General features: G+C 45.3%; 1 protein-coding gene across 1 annotated transcript in view; it reads right to left on the reverse strand.

Moving 5' to 3' along the window:
* Positions 1–24,292, reverse strand: part of ERBB4 (erb-b2 receptor tyrosine kinase 4) — a gene marked incomplete at its 5' end in the record, with an annotated part of 635,614 nt that overhangs the window by 375,819 nt on the left and 235,503 nt on the right. The window contains one exon of the mRNA XM_082001544.1: positions 15,697–15,848. Within this exon, the coding sequence (XP_081857670.1) occupies positions 15,697–15,848 (152 nt within the window). The remainder of the gene's footprint in view (positions 1–15,696; positions 15,849–24,292) is intronic.

A 24,292-nucleotide genomic window follows, 5' to 3' on the forward strand; every position in this document is an offset into this window, starting at 1 on the left:
AAGACGTATTTCTAGAAAGCCATAGCTTAAATAAAAAAGGTGTTTTGCTGTCACAGTGATCAGCCAAAACTGTTACTGAACAAGAGCATATGGGAGCCGAAAGCCATCAGAGAAACGTGTGATGTTCCAGGCTGCTAAGATTTGCGCTCTCCAGCAGAGATCAGAGGCAGCAAGAAAGCAGAAGAGGCATTTAGCTCAATTAAAAAATAAACAAATAAAACCAAAGCCTTGTATTGAGCAAGATGATGGCCAATTACCCGTCAGTTAAGCAAGGGCTAAGAAAAATCATTGCCTCTTAAAAGTGCTATCAGACAAGAGCCCTTTCTGCTTTATAAGAGCGCCAGAGGAACACTCTTGAGATGCCTCTGGAGGATGAAGATGATGTTTATTTAAGGAAAGAAGAGGAGCCTTTACTGGGAGCTTTCCTGAAACCCAAGACGAAGGCCTCCTTATTTTGCTTCTGAGAAGTCCCTGATAACCAGACACAACAGGATTCATCCTTCTGGCAAATTAACTTCCAGCGGACACTGTCTGCAGCAGATCTGATAAATATTTGCATCCGCTATGAATTCATGGCATGATGCAGCATTAAAATTTCATGGGAGAAAAAAAATTAAAATTGCCTAAGGAGCCGTCGGGTTTGGGCTCCTTGCAGTTGCAGGCATAGTTACAGGCAGCAGACATCGTAAAACTGCCACTTGCTTCACCTAACAAAATTTCAGCCCTTATTAGACGTAAAAAGATGTGTAATCTCCTTCAAGAGATGAGAGCTGAAACCCAACACTTTAGGTATGGCAGTTCAGCAAGGGCTTTAACAATCAACTAAAACTTTAAAAGGAGAAAAACCAAAAACCAGATGACATCTCACAATCTGAAGGCATGTTTGGAGAAAGGTGACATTTTATGGGAGGAGCTAACGTGCAGAAATGCAATCAAAATTATTTCTTTTTAAACTGAAATCTCAGGGAGTGTGTGAACTCTATTCAAAGTCATTTAAATAAATAGGAATTTTATAGCTCCTGGCTGCAGGCTTAGCTGGCTCTGATGTGTTTGTGCAAGTGTGCACAGACTACCTTATTTGAAATAGTTTCCATTCAGTGCTGATCTTTTCACATTCATATCGTCAGGCAGATCGAGCTGAGGACACCAGCCCCAGGACTAAGGAGCAGCGTAAGGTCTCTTGGAAACAGCTGCTCCTGCACCTCCCAACACGGGGCATTAAGAAACCTTACAATGTTCCCCTCTCCCACCGCTCTGCCTAAGGAAAGATGGAAAACTTCCTAACACAGGGCACTCCGAATGCCACCTGAAAAATCCTTTTTCAGAAAATAAACATACCCGCAGGTAGTTCTACTTCTCCCTCGTGCACAACAGCATGCAAGCATCGCAACGGATCCACAGCAGGATCTCTACTGCCCAAATCAGGTACCACGTGCTGCTGTGATAGAAATCTAACAAGAGGAAACACTATCAAAATCATCAAACCAGGTACAAAACAGTTGGATGAAGGGGAATTTTTCCTGCCTCGAACTGTTCCCTCTCCATCCAGCCCTTGGGGCATGGGTGCTTGCGCCGCAGGACACAACCCAGCTGCCCCGATGGAAGACAGACTCCCAGTGCACCTCTTCGTTCCCAAGAGCACCCTTGGGTTTCCTCACATGCTGTCTTCCCGAGCAGCACGTTTCTAATGGAAGCTGGAAAACAAAAAGGTGACCAAAGAGAGCCAAGTGCACAGAAAAGCACCCACTCACACCACAAACCACACACTTTAAACCTCTGTGTACTGAAAACATAACATTGAGGCAAGTACCATAAACCCAGTATCTCCCATTGACGCTGAACAAACGTTTCACTCCATCTCAGGAACACCAGAGAACACGACGGGTGTATGGAGTTGAATGCTTCCAGCAGGAAGAACTGAGGAACTTTCCAGCGATAAAGGGCATGCAATACCTGCATCGTTGCAGTCCATTGGGGGAAAACATACTTATTAATTACCTCTCCTATTAAATAAGAACAACACTTTTTGGTCAAACACCAGGATTACAAAGCCAAAGTAAAATGGTATTTTAACAAAATTGCTTTTTGAATACTTCCAGCGAGCTCTATTTAGCCCTACACTGCTCAGCCACACGTCCACCGACAGAAGCTGAATCAACCCCAAAGCAGGCAACGGCAGGGCTGCTGTGAAAGATGCAAACATACCGAAGTTGGTATAGATTTAAATGTGCTGAACCTCTTCTTGCCCAAGGAGATGCTGGCTTACCTACTAAGAACATCTATAGCAATGCCATTATTTAACAATTTTGGGACTTTGCCATTCCATCAGCGTAGTCTAGGCATGTGCTGGCGCTGAGCATGCGCCAGACTGATTTGCAAGGTGAGGGGTCCTTACTGCAAATGAAGCAAAATTTCTCCATTTCACTGACCGGTAATGGAGAAATTTTTGATTAAAAGGCCATAATAACATCAAGGAAAAGACCGAGTGAAAACACTTGCTTTGGAATGACTGGATTTCCTTGCACACGATACACATTGATTCCCAACAGACTCTAACCATACATATTTGATTTTACATTTGATCAGTTTGAGTGATTTTGGTGTCACCCGACCAGGGACACTTACAGGCAGCATGAGAAATAAATGGCCTTTTAACCGCATTTTATTCTTATATATGCATTGTTCTGCTAAAATAATTCATTGTATCCTAATGAAATGAGCACAAGCAGCTCCAGGAATGAATGAATACTCACTCCCCAGTGATGAGTATTTATGTGCAGGGACAGAGGGTCTGTAACGGAAGATCTATCGTTAGCAGCTGAACCCATTTTATCTTCATTTCACATGGTACAAGTGAACTGAGTGTTGTTTTGGGGGTATAACTGATATATAGCTGAAACAAATCAGCTCCACAGCTAAGTGAGGAGATGAAGTAGTGGATAATCTTTAGTTTAAAACCAGCAGTTCTGCTGACATCAAATGATTATTTTGGCACTAAAATGATTAGCTGACAAGGGAGCGTGTTTCAGCATCAGCCGTCATTACCAGGCACCGCTGCCATAACCTCCGGCCACGCTGATGCCGGGCACCAGAGCTAATTGACAGCATGCCTGGGATCAGCTCACAGTTTGCTAAATTGACAGACCTCACCTGGCCTCAATTATAAATATCAGCATTTTCAGGAAACAAATAGGCAGAGGAGGCAGGGAAGGAGGATACCCAGCCACCAGTCAGATAACTGTGACTGTAAGAAATGCCAGCAAAACATTTTAGGTTTAACCTGCATGTCTGCTCTCGACAGTAGTTTTAACACAGCATAAATATTTCCAAATATTTTCCTCTTATTTCTGTTTGCGTGCACATCTCTGACAATTATCGAGAACTGAAATTCACCCCATCCCTTTCTGCAGGAAAAAATCCATAGGAATTCCTGTACTGGCTGTTTTTCATAAGTTTCCCTATTTTAGGCAAGGTAAGGCAAGGTACCACCTGCTCATGAGAATATCACACGAACGCGACAGAAATGCAGGAAGGATGCAGGTTTGCAGTTTCCTTTTCGTTTTCCTTAATCATCTTCTGTGCTTTCAACTACAAGAGCCATTTCCAAATAAACCAAAGATAACTGAGGTTGCAGAGAGTCCATTTCCCTTCTTCTTCCTTTTACCTAAAAATTCACCAGACTCGAAAGAAATTAAAAACGGTATTTCAAAAATGACAGCAATCTATAAGACCTATTAGGTCAGGTTTCCCACACCCATATCAAAGCAAGACAGCTCTTTACAACAGATACATTTTCTTCTAGTTGATCACTCAGCAGGTTTGAAAGGAATCCAGTAACGTCTTCTGCTTCCCTGAGAGGTTACTCCACACTTTTGCAGAGACAGCCATTAATTCCCCGATATTCATTATGGATTTTCCTTTCTCAGGCCTTCGCTCCGCACCATACTTTTGAAGGATGAACTATCATTATCATTCCTGAGGTATGTATTACACAGCGTTGTTGCTTTTGATTTACAGCAGCAATATGACATGTGCCTCACCGTCCCTTTCACTCTCCCCTTTCTGGAGGGGAAGCTGATGGGTACGGGGCTGGTGGGGTGGTTTTCAGAAGCCCCCTTTCAAATTCAAGGCAGGAGGAGTCCTTCTATGCGTAAACCAGCAATGTTGGTATGAAAATGGTTTAAAGCAATGATGTTCCCCATCACTTGAGGTGGAATGGCTTCCCTGCTTGGAGGGAATATAACTGCAGGTAGCCATGGGTGTTGGTGGGTTTCCTTGTCGGTGTTTCACCGGTTGTCCCCTGCAGCAAGATGCAGATACTTCTACCATCACCATGATTATCCAGAATTATAAAACAACTTCTAATGTTCTACAGCTTCTTTGCTGGCACTTCAGGGTCTGAATCAAACCCAAAACATCAGAAATTGGAATGAGTGGCGACATCAGGCTCTGGCCACCATTCAAGCTCTTGGACCACTTGGCAATGTCCAGTCCACCCTATTCAAACTGAACAGCATTTACTTTGAGGGTCTCCTCTCCATCTTGGGTTCATTACAGTTGTTTCCTTAAAGCATGAGCAAAAACTGTCCTACATAATGTATTTTTGGTATAGTCTTTCTCTCCATTGAGCAATTTTAAGCTATCACTACTTATTTTTCTTGCACAAAACAGCACAGGTTTGTCAAAGTTGGCATGATATTTCTGCCTTGCCTTTTGACTTTTTCAAGTTTATTATGTCCAGACTACCTCAAAGCACTTTTCTTCCTCTCTGGTAGGACTAATCACCACTAAAGGGGGAAAAGAAACATTACACGCTATTCAATACAGCATGCAAAAACACTATTACCTTCCTACTTAACTTCAAACACCAATACCAGAAGTCAATGAGACCAGTTGCGCTTAACTACCTGCAGAAGTACTGCCTTGAACTAGGTCCTTGTCACTTTAACCAAAACCTCTTCATTCCACCCTTCTGTGATGATGTTTGACACTGGGGACATCTCACCCGAGAAGTCAGTGGTACTTGATTTCATACCCCATAGAATTCAGCACTCGGAGCCACCATGCGGTTAAGAGAGATGTCCCTGCTGGCTGCTTGTTGGGTTGAGCAAACCCAACCTCAATCTCAGAAAGCCACATCCACTATCACCCCCAGCTGCAGTCTCCCTGGCTCCTCAGACCAGCCCCACACAACGGAGCAGGTTTTGCTGCATCCTTAGGACACATCCTTGTGAACGCTCCCTTGACATGCTATTTTTGAGGTGGACATTCAGGAAGGCTGACTTCTCCCTCCACCCCGGACTTCCTGGGAACCCACACAGGATGCCCGGGGCGACACACGTGGGGCTGTAATTAGATGGCCCAGAGCCAGTATCAGGTTTGAGGTGGGAGTGTTGCTGTTGCTGAATGCTGCAATCTGCACGATTGTGCTGACATTTCTGAACTATAAAAGCCCTCCGGCAGCCATCTACAGAGGAAACCTTTAAAATTGATCCGATTTAGCACAAAAACTGTTGGCTAAGCCTCCATCCATCCCTCTGCTCCTCCACCCCTTGACACAGCTTATAGCAAAAGACTTTGCTTTCTCTTTCATACAGCTTTTAACAGCAATTCAAGCCCATTGATCCAGGGCTCTGAGTCAGTGTATTACAATGCAAGATTATTCAGCTCTCTGACAGCTGGTTTGTTTAATTTCATTTTATTCCATAGTAAAATGGTATTGGAAGGAGGGAGGGCTAAAAGAAAAATTGGCAACCTATTACCTAAATGGTCAAGAAAACAGAAAAACATCACTCAAAAGAAAGTATAAAATACTTCCACTTAGTCCAGGCTGCTATACCACAATTACCTATATATCTATATGCCTATCTATACCTTGTCTGTGCCTCCTGACTTCAATTGCTGTTCCACAGAAAGAGTTGAGAGGGCTGGTAGGCAAAGAAGAGAATAAATAAGCCTTAACGACACCTGAGCAAAGCTTGTCAGTGAACAGCATGAAATGGTAGATTTTATGCCACCTCCTAGCTAGGGTTAAGACTAGGCTGGAAAACTCGTTACACTCACAGTTTACACCAAAGAACCTTTCTTTTTATGGTTGGAAGAAAACTACTAATTTGCTTTATAAACTAATAAATACATTTATAACTTAAAAGCAGCATTTACAACTATTTTTTTTTTTTGTTAGTTAGTTTAACTTTACTCCATTGTTTGCTTTAGTCCAACTTCAATTAGGCCAGCATTTCCAATTGCATCAGTAGGGGAGAGGTTTACATTTAACAAGAGTAAGATCATTAACAGCATAAGGTGGTTGAAAGGGAGGGCATAATTGGTTTCACACACCTAGAGGGAAGATCAGCTTCTAAGAGAAACAACACCTAATTAAGAAGGTTTGCACTGTTTTATTTTTAATAATGTTCTCCACTCTACTGCCAGCATTTTTATAGTATCTATCACAGCAGATTCTGGGTTTTGGCTTAGCCACATATATTTTGCAGATGCACAGGAGCTGACAACATCAGACCCCTTCCAGGACAGACAGAAGGAAGAGTCTGGTGAGATGCTAAACAGCAGCAAAAGAAATTAATGAATAGTCTGCATTTAATTTTTAAAAAAACAAGCCTGGACAGAGACATGGATCCCAACAGTTAAATTTTTAATTCAATTCCTGATCTGTATTTTCATCGGTGACTAAGCTTCCAAGCACGAGGACCAGTTGGAAAGCACAAGTTTCTCAGACGCTTTGCTGGCCGTGCGCAGGCGAAGGCAGGTTGTACCGTGGCCCAGTGAGGTGACAGTGCTGGCCCCGGACTGACTAAGGGCAAAGCCAGGCAGGAGGTTTACCTGAACTTCAAAGATCCCCAGCAGACATTGCCCAAGGAGTTACGTGTTTCCAGCAGCACACGTTCATCATGAAAGAACAGCTGGGGTCAGCATGTACCCCCAAAAACCAGCCCAGTATAGCAGGCTGTTAAGGAAGGGAACAAGATCTGTGTTAGCAGGAGGAGGAATTCATTTCACAGACTGCTCAACATTTTAAGCGAAGGTCCCCCAGACACATTCGTGACATTACCAGGGCAATGGCAGCTCCTCCAAATGCTTTCCCCTACCATCAGCATCCTCCACGCACCGGCCCAGGCTGAGCTGCTGCCAGCTGGCACCCACTGTGTTACCTCTGCCAAACCTGGAAAGCACTCCACCCGGAACGGTGAACCCTGTGTGTCCTGGGCATACTTTTGGTACTGAGGCATCTTGCACTTCATAATCTCCCAGCAACAGGGCTGGGAAGGGGCGGCAATGCTGTTGAATGGCAAACATCACTTGCAGCCATGGCTGGCAGCCCATCAGAAGTGGGAACGCTCCCATACAGTGCCTCCCATGCCATTTGGGCTTGCAGGCACCCTTGCAGCACCCAAAAGCTGCCAGAGGGGCTCCTGAGGTTCAGCAGGACCAGCGAGAAGGCCAGACCCCTGTCTCGCATCACGAGGAGGTCCAGTGCAGCCCCTGGGCATGGGAGAGCCACCCCACATCACCTCCCCAGCACTTTGCTCTGCCTAACGAAGGGTGGCTTTGCTGCAACCACAACAACAGGATAGCAAGCAAAAAGGATATTACTGATCTCATGCATGTGCGTGGGTCTGGGTTACTCTGAATAATTTAAGTCAGGCTTCTTTTATCTCTCTCCTGCTCCAGAGTTGCTACCGCTGCCACGCACATGAATCAGACATGCTTCCCGGGCAGCTGGAGGTGGGGTGCCTCCCCTACAATGGGAGCTGAAAAGGAAATGCTAAAAGACAATTTAAAGAGACTCCTTATCATCCTGGACTTCACATCTTTACCTCTCATCTCCACGTGTGATACAGCTGAAGGACACTCCTCCCAACTGAAGGAGACACAGGCAAAGCCTGCAGGAAAGCTGGGGAAGCTCTCAGCCACTGCCAACCCAGAGAAGGGTGAAATGATGTCCCACGTTGGCATCCATCTCCACATCCTCCCAGAGCCCCAGCAGGGGAACTCTCTGAACTCCCCATACGTGGGGGGATGTGTATCAGCAAAGGGCCTATTGACACCACCTACTCATTGCTCCACGCAGATGACGGCACGTTTCATACAGCAGATCGATCACAGAGACATGGACACAGGGACAGTAGCCGCTTGTGCCTCCAGCAGCGCTCCCAAGAACAGCCCTGCAGCAGATGGGATGTGAGACGCAGCCCAGTGCTGTCCCCACAGACCTGGCCTCCCCTGGAGAAGGGCATTGTCTGCAGCCCTCCTCCATTACCACTGGTCCCCAGAAAATGCCTCTGGCGGGGGCCACACAGTGCCTGACACACACAGAGGCAAAAGGCCACTTTACAGTCCATGCCTGTGCTGAAACAGGAGCCCGCATTTCCACAGCACGCGACTCTCCTCCTAAACACAAGTGGTTATTTCAAACTACATCTTTCATACAAAGCCACCAAAAATAATTGCTAAATTAATGGGGCGATAGCTAATGTACACATATTTGGTTATGGCTTGGCAAACCCAGCTTGAGGATGAATTGTATATTAATTCTCTTCTATGTTTGTTTTGCAGAAGCTAAAATTTTAATTCAAGCAGAAGAGTACCAACTTGCAGGGTCTAAGTTTCTCTCGGCCGAAAACAAAGCCCAGATTCCACTGCAGAGCTGATCTGGGCTGCTTACTGGCGTTGCACTGTTGGTAGGGAAGGGACGAGAGGGGAAAGAGACATTGCACCAAGTGGTTTTTTTAGTTTATATTAAGGAGACAAGGTTGGTGTTGTGTATGGAAGAGAAAGGAGCCTCATAGGCCAGTTATTCTGCCTGTTGCAATGCCCAGGACAGCTATAAAAATAAAAGAATAGGGCTAGGAGGAGCATAAAACCCATGTCAAAACCTGGCTGTGGGAACATTAGCTGCTTGGAGAGATGAAGTTGACAAGTTTGTAAACAATGTTAAAAAAAGGCTCTGCAAGAGCCAGAGAGAAATAGCTGCACAGCAAGCAAGGCCACTATGGCAGGGCAAGGAGGAGGTGGGGAGAGGGCTTGGGGTCACCCCTCAACGCTCTGCAGCTCCGCCGTGCTCAGCGCAGGGCCAAGCCAGGAGCGAAAGCAAACGCGTTTGTTTAACCCCGCACTCCTCCTGCCCGTGGCGGGGGCGGCACGGCGGGTGCAGGGGGGTCGTCGGCTGCCCGGGATTATTCGCGTCCCCAAGTAGGCAAGCGTGGCCAGGCGCGAGGGGGAAATCGTGACAGAAGAGCGGGGAGGGAGGCGATGGGACGCTGGCAGCCACGCAGGCAGCCTTTGCGGGGAAGGCAGGGGAGCTGTGAGCTGGGTCCCCACGCTGCCATGTTGCATCCATCAGAGGAGATGCACCAGCAGCAGCTTGAGACTTACACCGGAGCAGCCTCGGCAGAGGCACAAATCAAGCAGTACCGTGTCCTGTATCTACCAAAAACACGTTGAAACCAGACAGACTGTTGAAAAGGGGTTTTTGAGCATCCATGGAAGGGAGGCACAGAGGCCTCTAAGGGCAGTCTGTGGAGCTACAAGAACATTCTTGCTTTTCAGACACCCGAGTGGGACAGCACAGGAAAGCAGATGCGTGCAGAGACACGGATGCTTTCCTATCAGCGTATTGCAAAGGGGAAAGCAACTGAAGCACAAAAATAACGTTAACACCTCTGAGCATGTTTAGGCCAGAAACCACTGCATGTCTTTTACCTACCGGCTGGGAGGCTCTGGGAGTGGTGGGGTTGGGATGGAGCTGGGTGAGATTATGTTAGGGACTAGATAATACTAACTTCAACGGCAGGGACCAGGCACCAACCACCCCAGCACTGTCCCACACATCAAGGGACGAGGGCAGCAGGAACACCAGTTACTGTAACAGCACCTGGCACGCAGCTACGCACCGCAGCCACAGCATGGGCTTCCCATTTCACTACCTGCTTCTGAACACAGCACAGGTCTGGAAAACCCTGCAAAGCTGTGCCGCTCCTCACCTTGGCAATCAACACTCCCTGGCCATTTTTAAACCAATTTAAACTACTGGGATTACTTTAAGCTGCTGTTTCTGCAACAGCAATGGGAAATGGCTGAAGAAGCTGTCCTCCTGAAGGAGAGCTGTATCACACGTACTTTTTGCAGTTAACCTCTGCTCCACTCCACCCTCTGAGTTTGGGATACAACTCACTTTAACCATGGCTCGGGTTCACCCAGCACAGTTGGTAGCTGATCACAGCCAGTGTAAAACATTTCATCCACGCCAGAAGCAGGGCCTGGCATGCCTTTTGTCTATTGTAACCCACCCAGCACAGCAGTTGTGTTTATTGCTGTGTGTGCAGGATGCCCCAGCCAGGTTTACACAGCAAGTCAGAGGTGTCCTCTTTCCTTTTTGATTTGTGTGGCACGCACAGCCCTGCCCCTCATGCTGCTGCTGGCACACCATTCAGCTCTTTATGCTTCGTTTTGTAATGGGTAAGGTCCTAGAAGGGCAATTACAAATACACAGATATGTGTATTTGATTTCCAGGTTCGTAATTACCTGGAGGCCACCTTGCCTCTTGCTTGCCAAAGACAAAACACATGCTGGCAAGGCCCTCCCGATGCAGCTCACTGCGGGAAAAATGCTACAGGGCAGCTTTGCCCAGCAAACCCCTCTCAAAATCCCTGTGCTGGTGTATGGCCAGACTGCAATGCTTTCAAAGCAGTTCTGGGGAAAATCCCCCTCCACAAAAACACAGCGTCTCTTTCTGGGGACTCCTGACAGGCACTCCGCTCCACATCCCACTCCCTTTCTGCTGAGCTAGGACCTTATCGAAGCCTGTCAGCTGGGAATTAAGATACCATTTTGCTGCAGAAGAGGATGCAGAGCTGTGCTGCCAGGCCATCAGGAGCCATATGTATCACCACAGCAATCTGCCGAGCAAACTGGACAAGGCAATACCCTCCTGTCTCTGCATTCCCCTTCCCAACACGCCTGTTCAGGCTGCAGGCTCTCTTCATGCCCACATCTCCACTGAGCTGTGCCGCCAGAGCTTTCAGAAGGGTCTGCTTAGACCTGTTGTGGTATAAAAGACCAAAAAGCTTTTAAAAAAAAATTAGGTTTGTTTTTTTTTTTTTTCTTAAATTAAAAAACCCCCAAAACCCAGAAGCAGCTCTGAATGCTTGGGGGCCAGGCAGCATGGGTTGCAACCAACTCTTCCTGTGGCTGCTCTGGCAGTCCTCCCCGCTCAGAGGGGTCTGTCTCACCCAGTCTTCATCCAAGGCTATAACACAACCAGAAGCAAACAACAGATAAACCCCAACCGCCCAAATCCCATCTGCCACAAAGCCTAAACGTGATTGTAAGGAATGTGGTAAGCACGGACTGGCGCAGGTTTTCAGTGAGCACGCAGTCAGGTATGCTGACAAAAGGAGGACGGGGCTATGCAGTAAGTGCCGCGGCTGTAGAGCTGCCCACCGCGCAACACCCACCCTGTTAAATGGCAGGCAGATAGCTGCCAGCACAGCTGCGGCTGAGGGTGCTGCAGAGGCACCACAGAGGTAAATGAAAAAAGAATTTATAAAGCGGTGGTAGATCATTCTTGAAGGCTGCTGATTGCAGTTAGAAATAAGTTTCATAATCATTTGGGAGAGTTATTGCATGGAACAGCACAGAACTTTGGTCATGTCTTCAAAAATAAATAATCTGAATTGGTTAAATAAAATCCAGGCGTGAGAAGACAATTTACTGACTGAATTGCTAAAAGCCTGGGGATTAGTCAAAGATAACTCTCATTTAACAAATGTGTTTAACAGAACAAGAGTGTTTGCAGAAGATTGTTTTGTGGTATACTAATTGTGTATTTTATTTTGAAAATTGAATACAGAGATGCTATTAAGAAATAAGAACTGTCCACCATACAAGCTGTCAGTTTTGTGAAGTGAAAGTGAAATAGGTTCCCATTTCTAAAACCAAACAGTCGTTTGCAATATGAACCAGTGCCTGATATGAGCTTTTCTCAAGATTTTTTCTGAAATCCAAAGCAGGGAAATAAATCTCAGCTCTAGCCTTGGCAAGACTCAAGACATGCACCAGCTCGATCAGCTTATCTAGTTTCACAGAGCAAGCCGTAGCACAAAAGCCTGGCCCACGCAATTAGCTGAAGGACACTGGTGGGCTGGGAAGCGGTGGGAGATGGAGCCCGACCTCTTCCCACCATCACTGCTGACTCGCTGGGTGAGCCCGCACATGTGACAGGGACAAGGGAACTCTCAGGGCCTGTTTTCCACCCAATTATTTGTCCTGCCCAGTTCAACCATGCTCTTGGAAACAGTTAAGTGCCTTTCCCCACTGCAGCCTATGCTAGTGGAGAGCGTGCCTTGGCCCCGACAGGGAGGTGCTACTCCAGCAGCAATGTGGTGCGTTAACTTAAGCCTCATTTCATTGCTGAAGCTGGCAGTGGTGGGACTCCAAAGATTGAATTACCTTAGCGTACATTTTCTGTGGGTAGTTTGAGCCTCAGAAGAATAACAAAGAAAACAAAGAAAGCCCAGTCAGAAACATCTTGCCTTTCCCAGCACTCAGGCTTAGACACATTTTTTCCTCCCACCAAGTGCTCATCTCCTCTGCCAGGACTCACGGCACGGGGAAGCACCGAGCAGCAGGAAGAGAATTGAGGGAGCTGGAGGGTAGCACACGCAGAGGACAACTTCACATTGCAATTGCTCACTCTTGTTTTGGCCACCCACAGGCAAGCAATACCAAGGCTGTAACACAAGCAGAAGCAAAAGCAAAGTACATAAAACTATACCAGCAGATTGATACTCCTGCTCTGCATGCATATGAAAAAGCTAGGAAGAACCCACTAGTACATGCCATCCCTTCTTACATGAATGAAGCTCCTCATGACCTCAAAGCCACACGCTCGCTTGCAGGCCTGGAAGTTTAAGTGGTTGAACATTTCGTTCAGGTGATTGGCAGCCCTTTTTAGTCTTAATCAGCAGATATCCAGACAGCTAACTCACAGACGTAAAGCAAATCTGCTTAGGGAATAAATGTCTAAATAAATATGAGAGATAGGATGCTGATCTTTTAATGTTCCTCTCCAGGGTAAATAAAATTATAGGGTGTTTTTTTCACTTCAATTCATTTATGGTATTAGTTTATTACTGCATGATAAAAAGGTGCAGCCTGCCTAGCTCGCTAGGTCTTCCCTCTGTCCTGGAGTGAGAGGCTGCCCAGCTAAGCCGAGCACTAACGAGAAGGTAGGCGGGCAGCACACAGAGCCAGGCACTCATCAGCTGGGCATACAGATAACCCAGGGGTATGTCAGCTGCCTACCTGAAATCCATGTGGTGGCAAAAGAGGGCAATTATTGCAACAGAGACTAAGGAAAATTGGAAGCAGACTGCAGGAGCATCATCCTGTGCAACGAGTTCACCATATTTATGTCTGAGAGAAACAAATAGCCTTTCTTTTCGTTATCTCCCATCTGCCACCTTCATTTGCCATTAAACGATAAAACCAGTAATACTGCCTAACTAATGAATGTTGAATTATCGGCGTAAATATGCCAACTTTTATTTATTTATTTGCTTCACCAAGAACACGTTCTCCTCTGTTTGGTTTTCTATTTCAATGACTACAATTTATCATGTTAACTAGACTTCCAGTTTGCTGGGTTTTGTTTTAAGTTCTGCTTTTTGCCGAGACATCTGCGAGAGGGCAATGTCAGGTAAGAGAAGCAATAAAACTAATAAAAAAGCAATAGTAACTGTCACCAAAAAGCACAAGTGACCAAACCACCTTCATTTTCTACCGGGGCCCTTCTTTCTTCCTCTCATTTGCTGATTTTACTGTGCGCTTTCCACTAGTATTTTACTCTGCTTATGGCAGCTCTCTGCAAGGAATGTTAATTCCCTAATTTCCAAATAATTTGCTTTCCCTACCTACCAGCAGGCAGCGTAGGAAGGAAGGAAAGCCAAAGTGAGAGAACCGTCCGTTGATGAATTTGAGCCATGCACGATGGCCCAGTCAGGGGTTTCAGGAGGCACCTGAAACTCCAGCAATGCCTGAATCAGCACAGGGATCCCGTTGGCGCAGGAGGTATCTATCTGCTGCCTGTCTAACACAGTGGGAACCAGTTAGTCCAGCTGAACCAAGGCTATATCTATTTCACAGCACAAGCATATGTGTTTTCCCCACCTGTCACAACTGTGAAATGTATAGATAGCATTTACTTCCTAGGCATTCGTCGCTCAAATTAACAAGCAACCTGTTAGTCTGAGTGCAATTAGCACCCCAAACTTTACTCCAGACATATCTGGTAGCTGAATTTTGCTCACAGATCTTTTAGCAGCCTGGTGCACACTTCGAGTAAATATAGGCCAACATATAGAATGGAAATCCTTTGAAATCCCCAACAAATTTAATGTAAAGCACAGCTAAACACACTGTTGGAGAATCGGCTTTGCCTTTGTTAGAACCTGTAATGGAAAGTTCACATTTTTACAAACTGAAATTGAGCACTAGGCTCACCCGAGACCCAGCAAACCGAATGACTGAGTGTAACACAACCTGCCAGGGCTGACTCCTGCCACCCTCTTCCTGCTGCCGGACTTAAGCTTCACCGCTCCCCCTTCGTGCTTTTTATGAAAATGCCAGTTACATACAGACACGCATATTGAAACCTGACATTAGCATTTTGCAGAAGACTATGCGAGTGATACCATACGATACGAGTGGCATGAACCCTTATCTCTTGTCACGGTTTGACAACTTCTGTTGGAGAGTATGACTAGCACAGCCCGCAACTGCACTCCCACGGGCTGCCTTTTCTACCACAGCCCTCATACCTACATAGCAGTTTCTTCCACATTGCAGCCACATCGTTTGCAGCATCCTCAGATACCCACCTGAGTGCACTGGATCACTCCTTTACTACGATATTTCTTCAAACATAGTAAGTTTTGGAACACCAAATAATGGTGGGCTGAAATTTTTTTAATTCGGCATTCACCTTTCCATTCTTGTGGTTGCTTGCACACTAACAGAGAATGTACAAAGCACACTGAAATGTTCCTTCACAAATGCAAAAGCATGATGTTTACTCAAAATTTGAAGCTAGGAGGGCTGAGGAAGTGCAAAACCCAGGCCCCACGGTGGCAGAACAGCCTTCATCGATCACAGTCTTCTCCTGGATGCTGAAGATTAAATTAGGCTCCTAACTCCAGTCTTGTACATGAAGAGGGTTTTACGTTCATTCAGAAATAACTTTTTTTTTCTTTTTCTTAAATGCGCCACAAATGTTGCCCAGGGTCCTTCCCTTCCTTAGTCTATCAACCAGTCCACATATAGTATTTCATTAGTATTAGTTTCTCCAAGCCTCCAGTACTTACCTGCATGATTCTCTGACCTTCCTAAACCATACCTTACCTGCTCCATACCTCCTGGCAACACATGGTGAGAGAGACCTACAAGATGTCACCTTTCTGTGTAGTGACACGGCTTTCTCCCCCGAGTCCTGGATAAATCTAAATGACGCATACTCCGAGCATCTGTCACAGCAGTGACATTGGTCTTGTTCTCTGCACATCTGTGACTTTTTTTTTATTATCCTCTTATATTGCAGTGGAGCTGGTGGGAAAGAGACCTGCCCTTCTCCAGCCTAGCATCCATGGCTACTTCCCACAAAAAAAAAGAAGATTGCTTACCCGCAGGAAGGAGAGGTCCCGGTTGTGCTCAATGCTGGTGATTTCCAGGTTGCCCATAACTACCTCGCAGTTCTCATAGTACTTGCGCAGGGCCCGATACTGCTGCTCCAGGTCAGAAAGGGAGCTCAGCTTGTTCTCAGTGCCGGCACACACTGCGAGAAACCACAGGACAATCAATCAGAATAAGCATGGAAGAGAGACACGGGAGCAGAGAAGGAAATAAGGTTTGTATAGAGCAATACAGGTAATTGTAATAAAAAACCCAGAATTATTCACAGAATTGGGTCCTGCAAAAAAACCCAGCACAAGTTACTTGAATATCAGCAGCAGAGGTGGGAATGTGCAAATATGGTCCACGACAATCTCAGCAATTTACATACATCTCAACAAATAAGATGAAGTGCTGGTATTTACTGCCAAACATGCAGAAATACAGGAAAAATGCAAAACTAATTGACCTAGAGGGCCAAACCCAGGTCTCAGCAAAGTCTCTATTATTTCTGCCAGTGACAGAATCGGACACTGAACATGGATGTGCCACTCGCAGACTAAAGGACGTAAGGCTGGAGAGACCCGTGCATCCAGGCTGACCTGAGTAATCCAACATTTTCCCTATTCAGCTGATATTCAGAAGGGTCTGTTGGACAAGCCAAGAGCACCCTGACCAGAAGGCTTGTACCCAACATAGTTTTCCCCCTCACCTCCCCTAAGACCCCAGCTCTTCCCCGCTTTATGCAATTAAATAGAAGGAAGACAACAGCAAAAACCGTATCGTCTTTACACAAGTCACCAGACTGTGATCTGAACGTACGATGAGTTAGCCGTTCGTTTTCAGATTATGTCCTTTAGTACTACTCTGTTCTACATTTTTGCAGTCCAGTTCAAACACAGCTCTGCTCAGTCTGCTAGCTTGACACGCATCAAGCATTGACAAAAAGGAATGCAGGGAAGACACACAGAAGCAGCATTTCACAAGAGCAGTTCTTCAGGCGGCTCTCAGCCAGCCAGGACAGCAATGCTAATTAAATGGTCAAGTATGGGGTTGGGGGTTTTTTGCACACACTTACTTTTCCTCTTTACCAACAGCCTGTTGGTTGGTCTTATCTGCAAGCAAATTAATATGAACACATCCAAACTTTTGAAATGGGCATTATATTATGCAAAACATGAGCCAGACCAGAATAGCATTTCTGGAGCTATTCCCACTCCTGGATTAGATCAATACAAAACTCTCCATGACTAGAGGCATAATCAGTAAAATTGGCTAAAATATGCTCTTTTGAATGACTTGGGTCCTTTTTTTAAATATCAAAAGTAATTAGTTTTTTTGAGTACTACTATTATTGACTGCTTACTTACTATGTTCCCACCCCTCCTTTTTTTCTTTTTAATAGAAATGGGAACAATCCTCATCTCTTCTCCATTGCAGAGCAATCTGTTCTTGTGCCAGGGCAATTTGAGCTTTAAGCAGCTTCTTGGCAAAGGACTTCAGGAGGCAGCCAGAAACCCATAAACTGCTCTAAGTTTTCTCCCAAGGAATCTCCTTCTGCCCCAAAAATGGCAGCAGAAATCTGTTCCCCCCGAACTGTGACTGCCCACCAGGGAGGGACAGCAGGGCCTGGTTTCATTGGGAGCCATTCACAGGATGAAGGTTTTATCAGATTATTTTTGAGTTTTGTGTTTCCAGTGGCTAAAGAGCATGGGCCAAATGCTCAACAAGCACTACATAGGACTGCTTTTCCACATTCGCATTTATACCACAGGAAATATTATAAGGGATTAATTTTTTTATTTCTCTCTGTGACCTGGTAAAAGTAAAATTTCAAAGTCCTCACTAAGTTGAAAAACTTGAAATATTTGACATATATTCATTACACTGTGTTGCAGAAAAACAAAACTGGTTGGTTTGCTCAGGTTTTAGAATAAAAACTACCACCTCATTTCAACGCTTAATTTAAAGCACATTTACATTTTGAAAGCTTTCTCATAAAACCTTACCACTAAGAGTAAAACAAGATTTTATTTATAGTATTTTTAATAGCCATTTTTAAGGATTCCCAAGATGGAAAGATATGGTCCCACTGGGACCTGACATAGCTCTGCTGGACTGGGAACACCTGGAGGGATTAACCACTGCTGCTAGGGGATGGCAGATCTTTCTTTTTTAAATACAAAGTGCTGTAGTTAAGTTTTAATTTGGAAGAACCTCAAGATCTGCCATACAAGCACCGCCACCCTTCCGGGAGACATGCGCCTGTCCCTGCCAGAAGACTTCAAAAATGTTTGCTACCGGTAACAAAATTGGTTTGTTTGCTTTTTCCTTGAAAGCAGCAGCATCTATAACAACAAGATTGACTGTGTTTCCAACTGAATAAGTATTACTCTGTCTTAAGGCTCTCAAGGACTAATAAATAATTTCTGTTCCATTTCACAATCAGTGCTAAGGATCCACACAGCTCAGAAAACAATTCCAGCAGCTCAACTAATAAAGCTATATACTGCAACACTGGTATTTCATGTTGCACACCCATTAAACATTTCATGAAAGCTAATTTAGCCATTTGTTGCTGTAAGGAGGCAGAACACCTGGAGCCTGCTCTGGCAAGAGGTTTCAACAGGGGTGAAGCCAGCCCAGATGTAAGCTGGGGCCGCAGGTTTTATTCAAGTAAGACTAATTTTGTACAACCAAACCATTGCAGTAACTACTCCCAGCTTTTGATATCGCTATGCAAATCAATTCTTTTAGATGAATAAATCTTAAAAGCAAATTTAGAAGAAATCATGCTGATTCTTTAAATTTATCTCATAGTAAGTCCAAGCATTTAATTTCTGTCTTAAAAAAATAAATCCCCTCTGGTCCTCTGTTACACAAAACATCTCCGTGTTCCAGCTCACCCCTGGGCCTCTGCTGCCTGCCTGACACGTGGCAAAGGGGTTGCACAATCCAGCTCCTCCCAGACTGCTCTGCCTCAAAATTTGGGAAACCGGGGAAAAATCACTGCCCAGCATCAATCCTCCCAACCATTGCATGGTCGGGCTCGGCTTTTGCAGCTTTGTACTGTCCTGACAGGCCATCTCCCTTCACAAAAAAACAAACAAACAAAAAAATTGGTTACAGATTGCCTCAAATCAAGTCACATACTGAAAATGAGACTATCCCACATCAGCCAGGGGTGCAGCAGGGCAGAGTTCCTACCGCCAGTACCCGACCAGCGGTGCAGCCCCCGCAGAAACAGTACTCGGCGCGGGAGAGCACCCCGACCTACAGAATGAGTTGAAGTCCCAAAGCAATCGCGGATATAACTATGGACCATTAATAATCCATTATTATAATATGCCATTAATCTCTCTGTGTCTCAGCTTTACAGCATGGGTTTTCAACATATACTTTTGATGCGCTTAAGAATTGTGCCAGATTCAAAACCCCAAAGGCACACAGGCTAGCGTTTAAGAAAAGTTGATTAACAGATCAATCGCCGCTTGCGGGAGGGTGGAGCTGGGATAGCACCTGCGTCCTCCACACATTGCCCTTTAAAACAGAGAGGTTAGATTACGCTGTTGGGGTTTAAGGCAAAATACAACTAACAGCATAAAAAGCCACCCCTGCCATGAGGGAGAAGTGCTGCTGCCATGTACAACGACAAAGGTGCTCCTGCTTGCCCACACACCAGGGAGCCAAACCTGGAGGGACGTGGGCCAGAAATCAGGCTCTGAGCTGGGAGTTAACAGGAAGCTTTACCACCGTATTTTGAGCCACAGGTGGAAATTCCCAGCTGCTCCAAGGCAAAAAAAAAAAAAAATTTAAAAATCATTTTGGCACTGATTGGCCAAAATAGTCATGAAGCACTAAAGCAACCACGTGTGAGGTGGGAGCTGAGCAGGGACCACACAGGATCCCCAGTCCATCGGCCCCGGGATGGACACAGTGCAAACCTACCCCTCACCCTCCTCCTCACGTCTTGCAACGGGAATAGCAATGGGCATCTACGTATTGTAGCGGCTCCTTAAAACAAAATGCCAAAATAATACGTATTTTCAGGGATGCTCCAGCAGTATATGGGCATAAACATGAGCACAAAGTGTATTTCCTTGTCATGCCATGCAAAACCACCATAAAGTCTTTTCAAAGCACTTTGTTGTACATTGTTAGACACATTATGTTATATAGCCCCAGAAACTGAGGAGCAGTGACAAAATAAAGATTGCATGTTAAAAGCAGTCACTGCAGCAGAACCTCTCCTGGTTATCTAAAAATACTAATTGCCCTGCCTCTACCAGAGGTCAAAAAAGTACCAGCTTAAGAAGTACCTCCCGTCTGCAGCTTCTCTCACTGTTGAGCATCTTTGAGCACGTATACTCCTGACTTGCTCAGGAGACCTTAGAGGCATCTCAATGAGGGAAAACCTTCAGTGCCATTTCAATGCACACCTAGGAAAATCTGATGTCCCCTTACGTTTTCCCCAACAGAAAGCCCAGCGAGCTGTTGACTGACAGCCGTATCAGGTTACCAGCGTGCCATGCAGCTCTCAAACACGCTTCTCCACCAACACGCACGTGGCTATTCCCTCTCTTCCCATATTCTGGCAAGAAACCTCGCAGAACCTGTGCATGTGCCCAGAGACACCTACCACTAATGTTATCCCGAAACTAAAGGATGTACACCTTCCCAGCCGGGAAGTTCCAAACTGGCGGGTGAGAGCGACCTGTCAGGCTGCCAGCCCGTGGCCACTTCTCATCCACACCCCAAACATGGGCGATTTTGGGTGGGCGCCGTGGCAGAGCGCTGCTTGGCCATCACAAAAGTGGATTTTAAGCATTACTCACACACTCACACTTCAGGTTCAGCTGTTTACTTATTACCAGCTATGTAAAGTGACAGAGAAGAGCTTCAGCTCCTAACGGTCCCAATTACAGCAGTAATAATTGTCTGTATTGAATTGAATTTATGTTTTTCATCAATATTCATGCACATGGCTTGGAAATTAATTTCCCATTGACACTTTTTTCCATAACAAAGCCAAATCATTCGGATGCTCAAAGGCAGCAAATAGTGGAGGCATTTAAAGATGTCCTTTAGCTTCTGCTTTTTAGGCCATTATTTTGCTCTGTTCTGTTGATAATAAATCTATATGTTAAATTAAGAAATCACATTTGACTCAATCTAGTTCTGTTTCTTGTAATACTAATGGATTTTGTAATCCTCCCAGCTCAAAAGATGAACTAACTTTCAGAAGGAAGTCAACTTGTTTCATTTCTTATTCGACCCCTCTCTGGATCTGCCTACATTTGGAGTTACTCAGGAAGAGTAAATCCCACCATCTCCGGCATGGTCACCCCTGCCCAAAACACCAGTGTCTCAGCCCTCTCCCAAAGCACATTCAGACAAGCAGTGATGAGGCATCCTCGTTGTCGATTCCAACAGTTATCTCCAGCATCTGGATATTTTCTTTTGAATCATAAAGCATTTATTATTATTACCTCTCCGGTGCGGATGTGGGAGAGGCGCGTGCATTTGCCCCGCACCAGCCTTCGCCTGAACGCAGCACAACCTCCCTCTGTCGATCGGTTTGTCAAGTGAGCCTTTAAAAATGCAAGAGGAGGCTTAAACTCTCAGACTCACCAATTTCAGGAGTGTGTTTATGAACAGAAAATTACACATCCCTTCATCCCAGACAGGACAAGCCCAACAACAGTCAGCACCTCTTTCTAACATATTCTTTTCTGGCACTTCCCACTTATTTACTTAATTAGCTGTGTTTTTACGGACAACACCATCATCAAGGTTTCTTGAAAGGCAGCTAACATAACTGTTTATTAATAATTGCAAACACTCGTGGCAATTTGTTAAGGCCCCCAGATGGAGGGATACTCGAGCCCCTTAAGGAACAGCTAATTACGAGCCATGCCACAGCGGTCCCCATTCATTTCATTATGCTCCCTGCTCTCAGCAACAGCCCAGGCACCCTATCACGTATGCAACACAGAAGAAGGGGTAAACACACTTTTAATCCTTTCATTATTATTTTCCAGCTCTCCTTGAATGAGCTGCAAAAGCCCCAAATTTTCTCGCAATTAGGCACATCCTAATGAAAGGAGGGACCGCCTGCACTAAGTCTAGCAGACGTCTCCTGGGAGAAAGCAAAACACTCCTTGAGGTCACCAGCCATTTTCCTGTAAACCCAGTGGTTTTGGAGAGTGTTTTAAAATTAGAGGCTTGCTTTCCCTAGGTGAGAGACTGTAATGAAGGAGAGCATAATTTTCTCTGTACTCCTAATTAAAAGCTCAGCTGGCACAAGCATTTTCCTTCCGTTAGGCCTGCTCTACACCAGAAAATTATCATCCCATTTGAATCCAGTTGCATGCAATCAACCTGACTGCCATGAACCCCTGGACAGCCGCACGGTCAGGAGAGAAGCTCAGCATTGCCATCCAGCCACCATTCAGTCTGTCAGGATGTCATGGGGATGAGGTGACACAGTAGGGGCTGGCCATAGCTGTGAGCCACACCATCATGGCTCTAATCCCTTCAACCTGCATGCAAACAGCCCAGGAACACAAGCCCTGGGGGTACAATTAGTTATTTTAATTTCCAAGTTAAGCTCTCCACAGCTACTAAATAAAGTAAAATTAAAAAATGAACTATAATTTTCATCCAGGCTTTAATCTGCAATGCTAAAAGGACACTTCTATAGCTTTTCTTCTCTTTGCATGGAGAACAGGTCCCTGGGTTGATACCACCAGGGACTAAAGGCATTAATTCCCTGAAATTTGCTCGCTAACCCCCCATATATCATTTCACATGCCACTGTAAAAGCTTCCCAGCACCTCAGAAAAGTTGTGACGATGTATGTTACCAGGGTGGTCCCACCTCCAGTAGAGGCTCATCAGATACCACCTACAAAGGAAAGATCTTTCCCAATTCCACAAACAGGAACACAAATAGGCACAGTAAAGACTGACAGTGCTTGTAACTTCATCAAGAAGGCTTAAGTTACATGCCATAACAGTTTCCTGAGCTGATGGCACCCTCTCTTTGCACTGAGCTCTCCAACATCTGTTTGGTGCATACTACGCAGCATATTTTACCAATGTAACACTCCTGTTCATACCAACCAAAAATTGGCGTCAAAATGTTTGACTAGATTTATACCATGACATTTCAAGGATAATTGCCTGTGCCAACCATGTCAAGCCATGGTCATCTGCTTGCTTTATGCCAGTATTTCCAGAATTGTTTTTCTTTTCTTTTCCTCACATACATATTATGATATGGCAACTGGAAAGGATGAAATGGGGAAAAAAAAAAAAAATGTACTGCAGGACCTATATCACACGACTACCACTAAAAAAAGTATAAATTAATACAAGCAGCTTTGCCAATAGTTCTTCCTCCCACAGCCTTTGTACCAAATTACTTTCTCTGGGTACTTCTCCTTCCCTTTTTCTCCCTACTCTTCACAGACACACGCATGCACACTTTCTCTCCTCATTTCGTTCTATTTTGAGGGTAAATAGTTGCTTCTTAACTATAATGTAGGTACCGGACTTGACAAGCAATTAAAGCAAACAATTTCCACTTATCTAACTTTGCCAAATTAGTCATCTGCCATCTGCTATATCATCTGGCTCTCCTTGAGGTCTTGCTGTGAATCTGGAAGCACTTGCTCCGACAAGGAGGCAGCTGATAAGCCTCCAAGCTGGCGGGGAACCCAAGGGACAGAGGTGACACGGGGGTGGCACGTGGCCCCGTGCCACTCACCGTCACCCCCATCGTGCCAACTCCAAGGAGATGCTCACTGGCTCCGGTGGTCAAACTGACAAATTACCGGGATGCAAGTTGTGACAGAACATTTGAAATTAAAGATTTCCCTTACAGCCACTTTTACAGCATAGTAGCTTTGAAGGAGTGTGGGATTTTCTTACTGGATGTGGGATGCAAAAATTAACTTTATTGAAATGTCTTCAGCATTTACAATTTAGTTCCCAATGAAGTACATAACCTGAACGAGCAACTAATAGACGTCATCTAAGAAAGGTATGAATAGGCTCTGCTTCTAGCCCCTGGCTTAGTTCAAGGTACAGCCTTGTTTTGGACAGTGAAAAGATTTTCCAATAGCCCTGAAATACACCACCAGCCTCCTCAGCCCTCCAACTTCTCAGCACTGGCAAGACCTTTCTCTATTACCAGGTTTCCACTTTGGGCTCCTTACTGGGTCTCCCAGTATGATCAAGACTATTACCAGCACCCCTTTTCCAACTGACCTATGTTTTGTCCCCAAGGATATTAAATACCATTCCAGAGCACAAGTTAGTCCACAAAAATGTTGCTGTTGCTCTGAACCATCACACAGAGGAATCACTCTCCCTGTTGCTGGTGAAGACCATTACAGACCACCTATTCCTGCACTAGTCTCCAGTTTGGCCACTTGAGTGCAGCACCAAAAATTAAGCTTGTGAATCTAACCCTTAAAACGCCAAAACACAAAATCCTTCCCTACAGTGCCAAAGTATAGACCATCATCAATGCCTTCTAAAACTAAAAAGTCTGCAGGCAAATGATCATGAGTAATACAGAACCTCGTGTTCTTGGGCAGCT

This window comes from Phaethon aethereus, assembly GCF_964289735.1.
Source record: "Phaethon aethereus genome assembly, chromosome: 6".
Lineage (NCBI taxonomy): Eukaryota > Metazoa > Chordata > Aves > Phaethontiformes > Phaethontidae > Phaethon > Phaethon aethereus.